At 41.4% G+C, this 19,074-nt stretch overlaps 1 protein-coding gene across 3 annotated transcripts in view; it reads left to right on the top strand.

The window, feature by feature from the left end:
- Positions 1-19,074, top strand: part of AGO2 (argonaute RISC catalytic component 2) — a 48,557-nt gene that overhangs the window by 16,487 nt on the left and 12,996 nt on the right. The window contains exons 2-17 of one of the 3 annotated variants that reach the window (XM_081204495.1): positions 731-926; positions 3,726-3,846; positions 4,936-5,117; positions 5,915-6,051; positions 6,179-6,313; positions 7,040-7,127; positions 7,808-7,955; positions 8,793-8,912; positions 9,803-9,925; positions 10,589-10,722; positions 12,210-12,394; positions 13,877-14,036; positions 15,079-15,169; positions 16,519-16,713; positions 18,173-18,307; positions 18,549-18,650. In XM_081204495.1, the coding sequence (XP_081060621.1) occupies positions 731-926; positions 3,726-3,846; positions 4,936-5,117; positions 5,915-6,051; positions 6,179-6,313; positions 7,040-7,127; positions 7,808-7,955; positions 8,793-8,912; positions 9,803-9,925; positions 10,589-10,722; positions 12,210-12,394; positions 13,877-14,036; positions 15,079-15,169; positions 16,519-16,713; positions 18,173-18,307; positions 18,549-18,650 (2,252 nt within the window). Of the gene's footprint in view, positions 1-730; positions 927-1,404; positions 1,460-3,725; positions 3,847-4,932; positions 5,118-5,914; positions 6,052-6,178; positions 6,314-7,039; positions 7,128-7,807; positions 7,956-8,792; positions 8,913-9,802; positions 9,926-10,588; positions 10,723-12,209; positions 12,395-13,876; positions 14,037-15,078; positions 15,170-16,518; positions 16,714-18,172; positions 18,308-18,548; positions 18,651-19,074 lie in introns of those variants that run through there. The other 2 variants (XM_081204494.1, XM_081204496.1) reach the window with 2 other exon arrangements.

Here is a 19,074-nt window from a genome sequence, read left to right as displayed (position 1 = left end):
CACCTGTCAATCACCTGATATTATAGTGACATCAGTGGATCCTTTTTTCACCTGCACAGTTTAAAATCAGTTATATTTCCTGACTTCCTGATTTAAAAGTACATGTGTGCTCTTTAGTAAAATATATTAAAGCTATTAAATGTTTCCCCTTCTTGTTGATTGGTTATTATAAATCTATATGCTGACTCCGTGTTTTGATAAATAGCATTGTTTTACAGCTGTTGAGTTAAGCGTGTATTGTATATCACACCGATATAATGAAAAAAAACTGAGCAGAGTAATAACTAGACATGTGATTCAAAAACAGAACCAGAATCCCTGCATTTCAGTCAAGTTAATCCTGTTTACTTACATGCCAGTGCAATGCAACCCAGTTTTGATGGGTTGCTGTGGACCATTCTTTCTCTTTGCTGTGCTATACAGCTGCTCGCTAGAGTGTATTCTTGGCTAGCATTAAAATCCTTGTTACTAAGCTGGTTTTAAGAGAAAGTACTTTGGATTGCTAAAATGATACTTGGACTGCAGCCATTTATGTTGCTGTATTGAAAGAGTGGTTTTTGCTACAAACAGTAGGAAAACTCACTTGATAACTTTGATTATTCTTCTGCTTTAGTTTATTGCTATTTGTTACTTTGCTATGAATGACATAGAGATGGAAGTGGAATATATGTTACAGAGAATTGCATTTACGGAATTTGCATTACTCTTTGTGCTTTTCCCTCCTTTCTAGTACTTGCAACGCCTCCGCCCATGCCACCTCCGATACAGGCATATGCATTTAAACCCCCCCCTCGACCTGATTTTGGTACTTCAGGGAGATCAATCAAACTGCAAGCCAACTTTTTTGAAATGGACATTCCAAAAATCGACATCTACCATTATGAATTGGATATAAAGCCAGAGAAGTGCCCTAGAAGAGTTAACAGGTACATCCCGCTTTACTTTCTCTTCAGCTTTGAACATTTCACTTCCTTCATATTTTTTTTTTAAATGATACATTCATTAAACTTTGATGCTCAACTATTTCTCTTTGGGATGGTATTAGTGGTATACTTACTATAAACCAGAAACAGTGGTGCCTTTGTTCTGCTTGCACTTAAGAGGAGCTCCTCTTATAAAACAAAATCAGTTTCTCCAAATCTTTTTATACCATCCTAAAATATTTTTTTCTTCCTATGCTGTGTTCGGTGGTACTGTGTTTATTTAAAACTTTTAGTGTTTGATGGGTATCAATGATATGGCAGGTCCTATCTCACCGATTTCACTGCAGTTGATCTCCTTCAACCAGTACTGAACTGCTTGCTTACTGGTTGGTACTGTAGTTTGATATCAAGCCTCTTAAATGGAGAGGTGATGTTACCAACTGCTTGTTTTCCTGTCTTCACCTACCGGCAGGGGGAAGTGAACTCATTTGTCTGATGGTATAAAAGGACTTTGGAGAAACTATATATAACAGCAGGTAAGAGATTACATGTCTCCATCAGATTGCCTGTTAACAGAAAATGACAGATGAAGATATGTGTAGGTTCCTGGGTCTTTTAGATGTTTGTCTTTACAAGCCATAGTGACTGGGCTTATGTATAGGATAACATCTGCTCTGTATGCTGATATCTGAATTACCCAAAGTTGGTGTAAATCAGGACAGATTTTTTCACGTTAGCACTACAGTACTCAGTTTCCTACCTCTCAGTGGAGGCAAATGTGATTTTTTAATTATTATTTGAATTTTGTTGTCTGCCTTAACCACTAGAATAAGTGGAAAGGTGGAATATTCCTTCCAACTGATATTTACAGGCCATAATTTTATTCATTAAGGCAGTGTTCCACATCTTCTGTCTCTATTATCTGAGAGTTCCTTGGTGGATTAACTGATTACTTTGCTTTTGCCACTAACATGCATGCTGTGGTTACCATATACACAAATGGTATTGCATGTGTTTCTGTTTTAAAGAAGCTGGAAGCATGAAACTCAATAGCAGCCTAGCTATCTCCTATCCATCTTTCACTTTTGAATAGAGAATTGAAGGACTTTCCTGCAAAGGTTAATGCGATAGGGTTGCCAGGGAGCTCTTGTATTTGAAGGCTAATAAGCGGGTAAAAAAAGAAGCAATAGCTTATTTGTTTGTTTGTTTATTATATTTGCATGTATAAAAATATTTATATGCTGCTATTTCATTAAAATATCAAAGTGGTTTACAACAAAAATACATACAACCATGCAATAAAAACCACATTAAAGGGAATAGTCAGACATCAATTAACAATTATAGGGACATGTATACTTAATTGCCTGCATAGGCCTGATGGACTAGAAAACTTTTTAAGCATATGTTTAAACTTTGGCACAGTGGACAATTGCTGAATCTCTTATTGGCAGAGTATTCCACAGGACTGGGCTGATGACACTAAAGGCTCGGTTCCTTGTTTTCAAGTGAGCCTTGCCAACTTGGGGAATGACCATTTATGCTCCTGCAGATGATCTCAGTGGTTGAACTGGGATATAAGGGTTCAGGCGATCCCTGGGCTACCCTGGACCTAAGTTGTTCAGGGCTTTGTAAATTAATACAAGAACCATGAACCTGGCTCGGTAGTGAATGGGCAGCCAATGCAGCTGTTTGAAATATGGTGTCACGTGTTCTTGACCAGATGCCCCTATCAGTTTGGTTGCTTCACTCTGCACCAGCCGGAGCTTCCAAACCAAACCTAAAGGCAGCCCTACATAGAGTGCAAGCAGAGTTTATTGGGCCTTATCCAGTCCACCACTGCATTCAGACATCAATCCAGACTTTTCACAGCCTATCTTGATTCAGATGTTATGGAGGAGTAGAAGTAGTATTTGCATGCTGTCCTCTCCCAGTGATGTTGGGAGCACACCAAAAAGCTAAGAAATCTTAGCTGCCTTCATATTGTGGCTAACATGGCATCTTTATGGTATCCAGCATGGAACATATGGGTTCTGCTCTGATAGCTATTAACGTTGCATGTGTTGTGGCTAAGGGCATGGTTTAAAGTGGAGTTGGTTGCAAGGAATGCTTTATGAGTAAGCTTTTCTTTCCTGCCTAACATCAACTTTAATCAGGACTGAGCTTTGAAGCAGAAAAAAGTGTGATTCAATCTTGCCTTTGCTATGAACTTCTAGGCAAGACAGTCTTTCCTCCCCACCCCGTCTGTCAATGAATGGATTGCTCTCAATGCTCTAGAGATATAGTCAGTCAGCTCACAACTTACATGCGTTCAACATATGTGATTTCAATTTTGAAATCACATAAATTAAATGCACGGCAGGTGGAGAACTTAGAAGCTCCCTTTGTCCAGGGTTCCCCCAGCACAGAAAGAGCTTTTAAGCTCTCTGCCTTGCCTACTGGGCTTTGGGAAGCTTTCTTGCAGGAGCCTCCCAGAGCCAAGTAAGCAAGGCAGAGAGCTTAAAAGTACTGTGCCTTGCTGGTGGGGTGACATCCATTGCTGCACCAGCTCCAGGAGGTGAGGTTGCTCACATGTGGGTGGTTTCAAGGGATTGTATTGACTATTCACAATTTTGGATTTATGAACCATCCCTGGAATATAATCCACAAGTAAGGTGCAAGTGATCTGTACATTGATTATTATGAGTGGAGGACTTGAATGGGTTTCAGCAGATGTTTGAATTCAGTTTTCATCCTTTTATAAAGCTATAACTAATAAACATGGGTGGATGCTTATTCTAACACTTTGAACAATGTTTCCAGAGAAATAGTTGAACACATGGTCCAGCACTTTAAAGGACAGATATTTGGGGAGCGCAAGCCGGTGTTTGATGGAAGAAAAAACCTCTATACAGCTATACCACTTCCAATAGGGAGAGATAAAGTAAGTATTTAATGCCAACTTAACTATGATTCCATATGTTCCATGTCTGATTTCATTATTTTGTCAGAGCTGCATGTTTCCCATGGGTCAAGGCTTCAGTGATAAGATGCCGGTTATTAAATCTGTAGGGTTTTTGTAAGTTCATCAGTAATTCATCCTACCAAGATTTCAATATTGCTCATACAATGGGAAGTGCCTCAGTGGGGTTTTCCAAGAAGATCCTTACCACATGTGTCACCTGTGCTGTTTGATTTGGAAGCTGTGCAAAGCAGCTGGGGCAACCCAGTCAGATGGGTAATAAATAATGATGATGCCTCATTGTTGGAATAAATGCCTTACACAGCAGTAGTTACTTTTAAAGTGTTTGCTGTGGAAAAGCAGCTCTGAAAATATAAAAAGATCACATTCTATAAAGGTTTTCATAGGATGTTCATATTGTATAACAATTAATGGTGCAGCTGTAGGTATAACAGGAACTGTGGCTGAGCTGATTGCTGGAAGACAAAAGGCCAGCCATGCTGCCATTAGAGACACATTACCTTGTTTGTTACCTGCAGTTGGTGCATCACAGAACAAGTGTAGCTTCTAAAACAGCTTTGCCAAAACGCAGTGGTGATCTTAAGGTGCACATGATGCAGTGTGGAGGAAAAAAAAATTATCTAGGATAATTATTTCTGAATATTTTGAGACCCTTTTCAGAAGTTAGGCTGGTGGAGATCCGAGAAAGAGTCTTTTAAGTTGTGGCACCCCAACTCTCCAGGGAGGCTCTCCTGTTACTGAGCCTGGTGTCTTTCCCTGGCACTTGGAAAACATTTTAATTTGCTGAGGATTTTCAGTGATGTATTTTTTCTTGGCTTACATCATCCCCTCCCCCCCGCTGCTATGTTTTTATTTTGTTATTTAAATGTATTACTGCACTTGAATCATGTGTGGAGTAGCCGTCTAAGTAAATTTTTATTTGTGGGGTCTTTTTGTGTTGTTGTCAATGAGCGTTCACTATACAGAAGAGTTTGCTTCCCTTTGACCGTTCTGATAAAGTGTGTGCTTAAACAGAAAGAATCATCTTGTTGTGGTTTCCAAATGTTGCAGGTGGAATTGGAGGTCACATTGCCGGGAGAAGGAAAGGACAGAATATTTAAGGTGGCAATAAAGTGGATGTCAGGTGTGAGTCTGCAGGCTTTACACGATGCTCTCTCTGGTCGTCTTCCAAGTGTTCCTTTTGAAACAATTCAGGCGCTGGATGTAGTAATGAGGCACTTGCCTTCCATGAGGTAAGGGAAATGTTAATATAGGTCTTCAGGGAAGTTTTAGTGCGGGAGCTAAACAAAATTATACTTGGGAATTTTGCATCTACACCAACACCATCTTGATGTGAGCTCTAGTGCACTGTATGTGTGCACGCACACTTTACTATTTGTCTGAATGGAAGAGGCAGGTGTGCGTGCAAAACTCCTGCAAATTGGAAGCTGCTCATCAACTGGAATTAAATGGAACTTTTGAGCAGCATAAGTGGTGTGCTAGGACATGCTGCTTAAAAGCTTCTGCGATGCTCCTCGCCCACGTGGTTCTGCTACTGTGGCTCAGATGAAACAAGCCAGTGTCTGCATTTTTATGCTGCCCAAACATGGTCTTGTGACTTGTTTCTCAACGCACCACAAGTGGGAACTAATGTTTGTTCTTGGCTTACTGTTCACAGCACGGGGTGGGGGCTGAAGGGACAAATCATGAACCCAGCCTCGGATGACATTGAATGCTTATTTGGTTTGTGGTGTGCCGGCAGCAGGACTGGGGAGGAGCCCTGCGTAAGCTTTTGAGCAGCAGGTGACAGCATGCTGCTCATTCGCTATAAACCACAGATAGCTTTTAAACCATGGTTTAACATGCCGTGCACATAGGGCCACTGAACAATATTATTGGTAAATAATATTTTTCAGTGGCTCAATGTGCACGGCACGTGAAACCCTAGTTTCACCCTAGTGTAGTTGGACCAGGAATGTGTTTGAAATAATACAGCTCCCCCCTCACTCCATCCCCCCCCACTGAATAATATATTCACTTTCTCTTGTAGGTACACTCCTGTGGGACGGTCCTTTTTTACTGCATCAGAAGGGTGCTCTAATCCCTTGGGTGGTGGCAGAGAAGTTTGGTTTGGATTCCATCAGTCTGTCAGGCCTTCACTGTGGAAAATGATGCTTAACATTGATGGTATGCTTTGTGTCACTTCACTATTTGCAATTGTTTACGTTGTCTGAAAGTGCTTTTTAGTCAGGTTTCTTAGATCTGTAAGATTTGTGTGTCATTCATTTCCTGTATTTTTCCTTTTGATTTTTAGTATCTGCAACAGCATTTTACAAGGCACAACCTGTAATTGAGTTCGTATGTGAAGTTTTGGATTTCAAAAGTATTGAAGAACAACAGAAACCTCTGACAGATTCCCAAAGGGTTAAGTTTACCAAAGAAATTAAAGGTAAGAAAGTTGAAAGAAACAAACATGATTGGCTGTGTGGAACAAATATTGAGAGTTTCAGAAGGCTACCTTATAGTAAATTGTCTCCAATCGTGCAGTAGAATGTGGTTGATTGTTAATGAATTGGTCATTCAGTTTGGAAGGAATTTAAACTAGGGCTGTAAGGAGATCAACATTCTTGCTGTCGACCAAACTGGTTTTGATTGATGCATATTTTAAATGGACTTGATTTTCCCCAAGATTTGTAATTCCTGTGGGCTTCTGCATGTATGAATGTTATGACCCAGTTGTATAAAAGCATATTCAGTTTTCACTCCTGCTTAAGCATGTGTGGAGGGCTTTGTTTTGAAACATTCTTAAGGCACAACAGCTGGGCTCCTTCCCTGCTGGCAGGCAGCAAAAGGAGAGTACCCCAGGTGGTGTCTCCAGGCAATGTCCAAATGTGGTCATTTCCTGGTTGGTGCCTGGTGGTGTGGATTGGGGCCTACTTAAAGTGCCAGGTGATTAAATTTTGTTCAGCTTACATTAACCCAAGTCATTTGGAAATAAGGTAATCATATTGTTAAAATGTAGTTAATGTTTATTTAATAAAGTCTCCTGAAATGCAGGCTTTGGTTTTTTAAAAAAGGTATTTCAAATGGAACCATTTCCCCTATTAATTTTCGAATGTGTACTAGTAAATTTTCTAGGAAACAAAACTGAGTTCTTATGCTCCTAAATCATTAGGTCTGAAGGTGGAAATCACTCACTGCGGGCAAATGAAGAGAAAATACCGAGTATGCAATGTTACCAGACGACCAGCAAGTCACCAAACGTAATATTTGCTTTTTGATTTTTTTGCAATTACTTAAGAATTGTTACTTCCTCTGTACTTATTTGATGCAGCACCTTCTTTCGTGCTCATTGACAATAAACCTTCCATGGATATATGACAAGATTGAGAACTTGAAGAAGTTACTTTGAGTTGGTGACATCCCTTGTTAAATATTGCCTCTTCTAATGCCAGAAAAAGCAGCTTCCTTGAGGCTTTGCATGTCCCTTTTGTTCCAGACCCTTCTAGGCTGATTTAATTTTGCTCCTTCAGGTTTTATTCAGATGTTGGAAGCTTGTATAAATCTTCTTTCAGATATTCAGTGAAAAACATGGAAGGAGCTTCAATTATGACATATTCAAAGAAGCCGAATACATTATCTGGGTAGCGTTTTCTGATTTAAGGATAATTATAACTGCTGTGATTTATCTTCAAAGGGTGATTGAAACTCTATTAGAAACATAACGTGGTTTGACTGTAGCCAACGAACGTAGAAACAGTGAAAGTGCCTTTTGTGGCTTCCTGTAGGCACTTAGTCTCTGGGAGCTGGAAAAGGCAAAGCGTTTAAGTATTATGACTATATAGTGTCTGGAGGCTGATGTGAGCCCTTGTAAAGTTGCATTGTGGGACAGTTTGTGAAATCACTAACTTGCATTTCCCTCCTGACATTTGACTTTCCGTAGATTCCCGCTTCAGCAGGAGAGTGGACAGACCGTTGAATGCACTGTAGCTCAATACTTTAAAGATAGGCACAAGCTGGTTTTACGATACCCTCATCTTCCATGTTTACAAGTTGGACAGGAGCAGAAACACACATATCTCCCTCTAGAGGCAAGTCATTGCTTTTCTGTGTAGGAGGGTCGGCCTTACTCCATATTTCTGACAGGTTCCCCCCACCATCATTGTCGAAGTAGTTTAGTTGAAATTTGATACGTTTTTATTTATTTAAGGTATATTAACCTTGCTCTTTAACCAAAGAAGACTTTCAGATCAGGCTTACAGAGGAAAAAGGCATCACACACACATACACTGAATTGGGAGGAAGGAGGAAATATCTAAGCTCACATACAAGTTCTTAGTTACAAGTTCTTTAATGGCCAGCTGGAGTAGAAAAGCTGTTTCCTATTGGCTGCCATTTCCCTCCATAGTAGGGGAGAATAAAACCAATGCCAGAAGTGCTTATAGAGCCTATTCAGTGGAAAGTTGCTTCCTTTATCCAGACCAGCTCTGATCTTATGGCATTGGCCAAGTGAAGGGGTGGCTCGATGGGGATATTGGGTGTGCAGTGGCTTCTCATTCCCTCAAATGACCTGGTGTGGTGCATGTTTGTAAACACCTAGAAGATAATGGGACTCTGTTATGCCTTTTGGGGACTGCTTCACATGAAGTTACAATGTATGTTTAAGGTTGTTTGTTTAGATCTGATTTATCTGAGGCCCAATCAAATGTTTGGTACTGCCAAAGATTAGTAAGTTTGAACTTGACTATTTCCTTCAATGGGCTATCACTCAAATCCCAATGTAATAACAGTTTCTAACATCCTCATATCGCTGTCTATCTTGTTAGTTTTAAGCTTCTATAAGATTCTTTGCTATTTTACAGAGTAGTATGTCTATTCCTCTGGATATTTTTTTTAAAAAAACTAATTTGTGTTTGGTCTTTGTACAGGTATGCAACATAGTGGCAGGACAGAGGTGTATAAAGAAGCTGACAGACAATCAAACTTCCACTATGATAAGAGCAACTGCTAGATCAGCACCTGACCGTCAAGAAGAGATTAGTAAACTGGTGAGTCCTCTTCCTCTGTCCCTGGAATTGGGGCATAGCTTGACCATATAACACCGGTCCTGAAAGAACTTCATTGGCTCCCAGTATGTTTCCGAGCACAGTTCAGAGTGTTGGTGCTGACCTTTAAAGCCCTAAATGGCCTCGGCCCAGTATACCAGAAGGAGCGTCTCCACCCCATCGCTCAGCCCAGACACTGAGGTCCAGCTCTGAGGGCCTTCTGGCAGGTCCCTCACTGCGAGATGTGAGGTTACAGGGAACCAGGCAGAGGATCTTTTCGGTAGTGGCGCCTGTTTTGTGGAACGCCTTCCCACCAGATGTCAAGGAAATAAACAACTACCTGACTTTTATAAGACATCTGAAGGCATCCCTGTTTAGGGAAGTTTTTAATGCTTGATGATTTATTGTGTTTTTAATATCCTGTTGGGAACCACCCAGAGTGACTGGGGAGGCCTGGCCAGATGGGCAGGGCATAAGTAAATAATAATAATAATAATAATAATAATAATAATAATAATAATAATAAAATAATTGTATAATGGTGTGCAAAAAGGAAGCACAGATTCTGGTCTTGGCATAAATCATCTATGTCTGGTGCATTTACTAAACATAACACTGCCTCCCCGGTTTGGACTTTCAAAGAGCTTGATAACCTTTTAGCAAACAGAGAGGAATATAGTAGAAAAGTGGAGCTGTGTAAGAGGGGCTGAAGGCCAGGGAACAATAAGTGACGAAAAGCAGCAGGTATTCATATAACATTGTCCTTCAGTCTCAGTTCTCAGAAACTGCTCATTCCCACTCTGTTTTCTGAGCCATATCCAGACAAATTTGATGTTTTGAATTGTATTTTAATCAAGGATTTGTCTCGTCATTGGTTTATTTTTCGTTTCCAGATGCGAAGTGCAAGTTTTAATACTGACCCTTTCGTTCGTGAATTTGGAATAATGGTGAAAGATGAAATGACGGATGTGACTGGGCGGGTCCTGCAGCCTCCTTCAATTCTCTATGGAGGCAGGGTATGTAAACCAAGATCCTGTGGGATCTGCAGTGATCACCCCCCCCCCCGGTTTGTATGTAAAGACATTGAATAATGGTTAGTGCTGTACTTTGCCACAGTTTCAGATTTTACTGTGTGTGGCTTTCAGATGCTGCTGTGTGAATACTCTGAGTATCTCTCTACAGGAGGGTGGGTTACTCTCTTGTCCCCCTATTTCTTCCCAGTGGAGAGGTTTCAGTGCGGGGAACCTCTTGCACATACTTTTCTCTTGGAGTTGTTCCAGTGATACTGTAGACGATCTTGCAGTCTCAAATGGTGCCCTTTAGCATTTGGCCAAGAAAAAATATGTATTGTCAATAGATGCAGTTACCCTGACAGTCTTTTCCACTGATGTTACCAATATAGCTCGTGGATGATTGTACATGTAGTTTGTTGTGTGCAGGGAAAAGGATACAGAGATCGGAAGTCATGGTTTATTCTGGGTCTGGGATGAATTTACTCCTGGCCAAGGGGGAGACTGATCAAGACGCCTTGGTGTACCGTGGAAGACTTTCTTTTTTTAATGGTTTCCCCAGAATGTGTACAGGCTTGCTATTTTGTTCCTGTGTATTTAAAGCCATCGCAGCACAGAGCTATTTCGTGCAGTAAACCACTCACTACTATGTTTTTTCTCTCTTTCTAGAACAAAGCAATAGCTACACCAGTTCAAGGGGTTTGGGATATGAGGAACAAACAGTTTCACACTGGAATTGAAATCAAGGTCTGGGCAATTGCTTGCTTTGCTCCACAGCGCCAGTGCACTGAAGTCCACCTTAAGTAAGTTTGTTAGGGATTGAAGTCGTGTTCAGGTAGTGATTTTGAATGTGTTCTCATAGCTTCTGAAAGTATTAAGCATGTCATTAGTTTTCTAAACATAACAGCAGAACTATGCAGTCCTCCAGAAATATGAGAAATACAACTACAGTGGTGCCCCGCAAGACGAATGCCTTGCAAGACGAAAAACCCGCTAGACGAAAGGGTTTTCCGTTTTTCGATGCGCTTCGCAAGATGAATTTCCCTATGGGCTTGCTTCGCAAGACGAAAACATCTTGCGAGTCTTGCGATTTTTTTCGCTCCCCCCCTTTTTCTAAGCCGCTAATAGCCTTTTAGCCGCTAAGCCTTTAATAGCCGCTAAACCGCTAATAGCGCTAATCCGCTAAGCCGCTAATAGGGTTGCTTCGCAAGACGAAAAAACCGCTAGACGAAGAGACTCGCGGAACGGATTATTTTCGTCTTGTGAGGCACCACTGTAATACAATTGAAGTATTGGGGAGCAGATATCTCTTACAAATAAATACAGTGGTACCTCGGGTTACAGACGCTTCAGGTTACAGATGCTTCAGGTTACAGACTCCGCTAACCCAGAAATTGTACCTCGGGTTAAGAACTTTGCTTCAGGATGAGAACAGAAAACGTGTGGCAGTGGTGCAGCTGCAGCGGGAGGCCCCATTAGCTAAAGTGGTACCTCAGAACAGTTTAAGGTTACGGACCTCCAGAAAGAATTAAGTTCTTAACTCGAGGTACCACTGTATTCATTTACTTATTGGCAACTAAAAAATTGTCCAGTAGCACCTTAGAGACCAACTAAATTTGTTCTGAGTATAAGCTTTCGTGCGCGTGCACACTTCTTCAGATACGTATTAGAAATGTTGCATACTTTTAAGGCTAGATGGTTGCATTTGACTAGGGTGAAATGGGAACTGCAAAAATGTAAAGACCGCACCTAGGCACCATAATTTGAAAAGGACTTCTACTTGACTTCAGGGCTATTACTTCCAAGCATTTATGCATAGAATTGCAGCCTTAAAGTGTTTGGCCATGGACTTGTCCCCTGCTTCTGAAACTGTAAGGTTCCATGTACTTTGGTAAATAAATACTAGTTTTATTTATAAACCACTCCAAATTTACTACTGATAATAAACTGTCAGGAGAGTTTTGATCCCTGAAACCTGAAGTGCGCATTCGTATCTGGGAATATAGACACTGCTTATTTCCTTGGAGTGTATGTGCAGCTGCTTGCATGTAGGAGTGTAGCTGTTTTGTGAGGGAAAGGAATTGGCATGAATCTGCTTGGCAGCAGTATATAGGCCTGAGTGTTTAGAGGATTCCCCAAGGATGGAAATAGAAGAGTTCTATAATCAGAAATATGGAAATTGCAGACACTCAAGTGTCACTCAAGCCAACGAGGCTATATTGGTTTTAATGAGTGTCAAGTGCTGGTTCCATTCCTTTAAATGTGTGCCTTGATTCATTTTTATTCTTAGGTCCTTCACAGAACAACTGAGGAAGATATCACGAGATGCAGGAATGCCCATCCAGGGTCAGCCCTGTTTCTGTAAATATGCCCAGGGAGCAGATAGCGTGGAACCAATGTTCCGACATCTAAAAAACACTTACGCCGGATTGCAGCTCGTAGTAGTCATTCTGCCAGGAAAAACTCCAGTTTATGGTCAGTATATAGGGGTTACATTTGACTTACCTATTTAAATTGATGCAGTGTGGCCTTTTATTGCCTTGGCATTTCATAGTGTTCTAGATGTTTCTGTACAGGTTTCCTTTAATGCAGCCGCATACTGTTCCCAGAGGAACTGCCTGATGTAGTTCTCTGGTGTGCAGTGCAATATTGACTGTTCGGCTTTGCACTTTTTTTCTGAAGTAGCATGATAAGCATCAGGGGAAGAAAGCTTTGTGTTTATCTTGGCTGTGAGTCCTGGAAGAGCTGCTCCCTGTCTTGCAGGCCATTTCACACCTGGCCGGGGAAGGTGGGGCCCTGGCTGACTCCAGCTTCAGTAATTGAGGCTGCTAAACAGACTCTTGAACTGAGGAATTAGGGGGTTTTTTTAATGGGTTTTTGTTGCTGCTGCTCTTGATATTAATCTTTATATTTAGATCATCTTATGATTAAGCCATGTGGAAATGGTTCAGTTTGGTTGTGTGCTTTTTGATGCATTTTGCTTGTCGCTTATGACTAATTTTTGTTATCTTTGTACGCATGTACTTTTTTCATGTCGAAAGCCGCCTTAAGCATGGATTTAAGTCTGGAAAGGTGGCATACAAATAGTGTGTGTGTGTGTGTGTGTGTGTGTGTGTGTGTGTGGTATTTCACTTCTGTGTGTATGCTGCTGAGCAGTCTTTTTGTCAAGATCACCTAAGCATCAGAAGCCCATTCTATAAATGTTGTCAGAGACCTGCCTAATCATTTTGAAAGGTGAATAACAGCAATAGGCATACATGCTCATTAGTGTACAATAATTCTTTGAAATGAAACCCTCAGCATTATTTTAATCACATCTGTATTTTTGGTTTTTATGGAAGCCGCCCAGAGTGGCTGGGGAGGCCCAGCCAGATGGGCGGGGTTTAAATAATAAATTATTATTATTATTATTATTATTATTATTATTATTATTATTATTATTATTATTATTATCTCATTTCATAGACTAATATATGTTATTTTGAACATACCCCTTTTCCACAGAAAGCTGATAACATGGCGTATTTTACAGTTATATACAAGGCTTGTTTGTTTATTATAAGTATTTATATACTATCCCAGGTTTGCAAAAAAAAAAAGGAGAGAAACGCAGCAAAACTGGTGAAATAACAGACAAAGACAGTACATCTTAAAGCAGCATCTGTAAAGCAATAAGATAGGAGAAATAAAGATGTCTTTACCTGGTGTTGAAATGTAATGATCGTAAACTCTAGCTGAGTCTCTTTGGGGCAATCATCCAGAATCGGAGCACCATCATTACTGAGAAGCCCCCACCCCAAGAACCGCCCCCCCCCAACTTGTATTAGATGACAGGGACATCTGTAGAAAACACTCTGGTGTTCCTGATTTTAATGTATGGTTATTTTCATATCGAGAGGTAGTCTGATAATCTTCTGTGCCAGAGTGACTTGACTGGGTCTCTCTTTCACTTGGCAGCTGAGGTGAAGCGTGTTGGTGATACTGTGCTCGGCATGGCCACACAGTGTGTGCAGATGAAAAATGTGCAGAGAACGACGCCACAGACACTTTCCAATCTGTGCTTAAAGATCAATGTCAAACTGGGAGGAGTAAATAACATTTTACTGCCTCAGGGAAGGTAAGGGGTTTCCTGTGTGTAAACAATTGAGTAAATAGACAGTTTATAAATGTGCACATCCATTGCATCCTAATTTTCTGAGAAATAGCTATATTCAGTGCAGCATAGTTTTTTTTTTGTCCTGTAGGACTGCTTTTAAAAAAAGTTTATTTCCATGGCTAGATTTTAATTAACATTTTATACTGAGACTAAAAACCTGGAATCTGATACACATAATGCTTGATTAATTCTGTAGCTGGAGGAGAGAGAGAGAGCGCGCACAAAATGAAAGTTGCCTTGTTCATTGAATCCTGATGGCCAGGATAAAACAAATGAAAAATAATACATAGCTTAGACTTGAAAGAAATTTGCATCTTGTTGCGTTGTGCTTGAGGGATTGTTAAGAGTTGCATTTATGATAAACATGCTAGGGCTGGGTGTGTCTCAAGCTGAAATAGTGGGATGGGGGGAGTAAAAAAAAACCAAAACTGGGCACACATCTTTAGAGGCTGCAAAAATAAGTCCTGACTATATTAAGCATATATATCTGGTAATGCCCCAAAGAGTGACTAAATGGGAAATGCCATTTTAAAGTTTGTCTGTTTGTTTCCCACTAATTAAGAGAAACATGCGTTTGTGAACCAAAGTATAAGTCCCTTTCGTAAAGATAAGCAATCTTTTCTTCTTTGCCAAGTTTAAAACGGGGAGCAGCTATTGAATAACAGGTCCATCAATGTTGGGTGTGTGTAAAGGGTGTACATTGCATCCACATGTACTATTGGCATGTCTACAAATTTTGGTTGGCCTCAGTAGTTGCCCCACCCCAAATTGAGGAAAGGGCAGGTCTTGCCCTTGACATCATGCTGCATTCCAGAGGCACTTGGAAGCAGTCCAGATTCTTGCCACTTTGGAGTGCCTTTAGAAGCTTAGCGCAAAGCCATTTCCGATTCTGCCTCTTTGGTAATGCCACCGTGGAACAATAAAAAGTGGGCTTACCATACTGACTGTTAACTTACTATGTGACTATTCGGTATCTTTTTTTTTTTTTTTTGTTGTTATTTAGGCCTCCAGTATTTCAGCAACCTGTAATTTTCCTGGGTGCAGATGTCACTCATCCACCAGCTGGAGATGGGAAAAAACCATCCATTGCTGCTGTGAGTAAACTGTGTATCGGTCACATCAAACATATCCCACCCCCCCGCACATACAGTGTTTTTCAGTAGTTGCATTAGCAAGGGAGCAGTTCCTTTTGTTCATGTGCCCCCCAGTGGACCAAAACACTGTGGTGCCATCTACTCTGTCCAGTCGGGGGCAGGTTTTTTTTGAAGGTTTCATCCCGGAGCTGAAACAAGACTTCTTCTTTCCCGTGCATTTGTAGTGAGTGGCTGTAGACTCCGGGTCTGTTCCCTTCTGCTAGTTTAATCCTTTTTAGACGGAGGTTTCTATTTGCAAGCCAGGTAGTGAGAAATGAAGAATAATGACAGCAGTAGTTGACGCTTAGTCTGCTCCTGGTCCATTGTTCCTTCACTGAAAGGGAGCCCAAGCAGGACTCACAAATGTGTCTTTTTTCTTGCCCCATGCAAATGATTCAGGTGAAGATGCAAGGTGAAACAATAGTGCCTTAAGGTTCAATATCACATCCCTTCCTTGGTCACAGTGGGTTCTTTAAACCTGGATGTAAATTAGTGGCTGGCCCTTGTAGCCGAGCTAAGGATGTGACAGGCTTGTTGGGCTGGTACATGTACCTACTTCACGAATACTCCTTAAATATCATATTACTCAGATAGGTTTCTCTGCATTCAGTGCGTCATAGTAGTATTACAGTTGCCTAAGTCCCCGAATTCTGGAATTTTTTTGAAAGGGAGAAAGAGAGATCTGCTTTCTCCATACCACACAAATTTTATACACGTCTGTCTTGTCTTCCCTGTTGACACTGTTAAGCTTCAGGATAGTTGCAGAGCCTCTGTTTCTTCTAGGCATGGAAGGAATAGAAAACCCCAATCTGCATGGTTTTTTTTGGAAGGGGGGGAACCATGCTGCTGGACAAACACCTGCCTCCCTCCTTGTAAGGAAAGGGTGGCAACTACACAGGATAGCCTAGCAGACTGAATGGAAGTTTACTTCAGTAAAATGCCACCTTTAGAATGATTAAAGCCAGTGTGGTGTCGTGGTTAAGAGCGGTAGACTCGTAATCTGGTGAACCAGGTTCACGTCTCCGCTCCTCCGCATGCAGCTGCTGGGTGACCTTGGGCTAGTCACACTTCTCTGAAGTCTCTCAGCCCCACTCGCCTCACAGAGTGTTTGTTGTGGGGGAGGAAGGGAAAGGAGAATGCCAGCCGCTTGGAGACTCCTGAAGGGGAGCGAAAGGCGGGATATCAAATCCAAACTCTTCTTAAAGATCTTGGAAGACTTGCTTGGAAAAGGGATATGAGGTAACTCCTGTTTCTACCCCATATTCCTAGATGAACCAGCTCCTTGAAACAACTCTCTTGTTCTCCAACAGGTTGTAGGTAGTATGGATGCCCACCCTAATCGATACTGTGCCACTGTGAGAGTCCAGCAGCACCGCCAAGAGATCATCCAAGACTTGGCTGCCATGGTCAGGGAGCTGCTCATTCAGTTCTACAAATCAACCCGATTCAAACCAACTCGGATTATTTTCTACAGAGATGGTGTTTCTGAGGGGCAATTCCAACAGGTTATCTTCCCCCCCACATACGCTTTTGATATTTACATTTTGCTGTGTTCTTTGTATAGCATTGTTTTAGGAAAGGTTGCATAGATGGCTTTTGTTGATGCATGGTTATTCCTTACATTTGTATTTCCACCCTTCTTTGAAGGACTTTGGGGGTAGCTCCTTCCCCTCACAATAACTTTGTGAGGTAGTTTAGGCTGGGCAAGTGTGGCAGGTCCAAGGCTGTTGTCCAACACTCCATCAAAATGGTGGTATTATGTTGTGCTCTGAAGAAGTGGCAGAAGTCCCCAGCCATAATGCTTCCTGGTGTGAGCTGATAGAAGTGTTGCTGCCAAGGAGTGTGGTGGAGTCTCCTTCTTTGGAGGTCTTTAAGCAGAGGCTTGACAACCATATGTCAGGAGTGCTCTGATGGTGTTTCCTGCTTGGCAGGGGGTTGGACTTGATGGCCCTTGTGGTCTCTCCCAACTCTATGATTCTATGAAGAGCCCTCTGCCTTTATTCTGCAGAAGACAACATGAGTCTCTCACTGCTTGTTTCTTCTCTCTGGCAAGAGCCGGAGACTCGAGAAAGGGGGGAGGAGCTTAGTGCAGACCACAGATAATGGCTGACCACTGAGCCAAGGAATCTTGATCCCAGGCACACCTGTTTGTAAGAATAAAAGTCACTGAGTGCCCCAGCACAAAAATCTTGAAATTATAATAGGATCAGTCCTTAACAGAGCTATTTGAATACGTAAAACCCGCAACTTGTGTTCATTCAGCTTTACATGTGTGGCTATTTAAAAAAATAATTAGAAGGGGTTGAGAAGGCGTCAGGTTCCAGGAAAAAATTACTTGGCATTCCCACCCACCATTGAATCCAATGGGTTTTGCCTATTTTGGCTTTAGGCACAATCTCCAGAATTGTGGGCTTACTGTATTCTTGTTGCAGCTATGATGGTATCTCTCTGGGGTTTGTATATGTATATGGAAGCTTTTTTAAGGCTGAGTTCTCAAAATTAGTTTGGGAGGGTATAATGCTGCAATTGGACAGAAAGGGGCTGGGGGGATTTGCACATGAGAAGGGTACAGGCAAGGTCCGTGGCCCTCGCTCTCTATCCATAAACCTTTCATTTCAGTGTTGTCTGAACCTTAGATTTGAAAGTCTATATGTGGCTGATTAACAGCACTGGAAAATGTGGTGTTTGCCAAACGCTGCAGCATGCCTGGACCTATACAGGTTTTTATTATAATGTTGATCTTCCTCCAAGTTCTCAACAATCTCGTTTAATCTCATTAAGTGAAGAATGTAGGATAGGTCTTAAGATCACCTGTTCTGCTGCAGGGGAAATACCTGAAGCAAGCTCTGAAAATGTAAACAGTCAGATTATTATTTTTTAAATGCATTTTCCTACTAGTGTCTATGTGTTTGTGACATTTCAGAATGTTACATTTCCTGCAACCCCCCCTCTTTTTTCCTGTAGGTCCTCCATCATGAATTGCTGGCTATCAGAGAAGCATGTATTAAGCTAGAAAAAGACTACCAGCCTGGAATCACATTCATTGTTGTGCAGAAAAGGCATCACACCAGACTCTTCTGTACAGACAAAAATGAAAGGGTGGGTAACGCATTTTGTAAAGAGGCTGACAATAAGCAACAGCTTGCAGGTGTTGAAATAAGTAGCCCAGCCCCATCCAGCAGACGCCGATCATAAAATAGAAACGGTCATCAACCATTTATACTGTAGCATCTAAACAACCTTTTAAGCAAATGCACATTTGCTTGCTCCTGTATTGCAGCTTCATAGTACAGACGAGAAGAAACAAAAGCTTAAGTCTCATTATTTTTCCTTTGCACAGGTCGGGAAAAGTGGAAACATTCCAGCAGGTACAACAGTGGACACAAAAATCACCCACCCTTCAGAGTTTGACTTCTATCTGTGTAGTCATGCTGGTATTCAGGTATATTCTTAATGTGTCATCTCATTCTGTAGACCAATTGTGTTATGACTATTCTGTCTCCTGTGCATTTTAGCTGTGTGTGTCCTAGATTTATTATTTATTCTTCCTTGTACCACATACCCTTAGTGTGGCAGCCCCTGTGGTCTGGAACTCCCTGCTTATTGATATTAGGCCAGTGCTTTCACTATGTACTGCTTTAGATGCCTGCTGAAAATCTCTGTTTCAGCAAGCCTATCCAGCTGCATCATTGAGTTACATTTGTTTTAAATGTTTTGTTTTATGTATGTTTGTTTTTAATTGGTTTGTACCGTATTTTTCGCCCTATAGGACGCACCGGCCCATAGGACGCACCTAGATTTTGGGGGGGGGGGAAATAAAGGGGAAAAAATTATTCCCCCCCCCCAGCCGCGGGGCTGGGGCCAGA

This window comes from Podarcis bocagei, assembly GCF_964188305.1.
Source record: "Podarcis bocagei genome assembly, chromosome: 8".
In the NCBI taxonomy this organism is placed as follows: Eukaryota; Metazoa; Chordata; class Lepidosauria; order Squamata; family Lacertidae; genus Podarcis; species Podarcis bocagei.
Note: the sequence above shows the minus strand (reverse complement) of the source record. Positions and strands in the feature narration are given on the sequence as shown.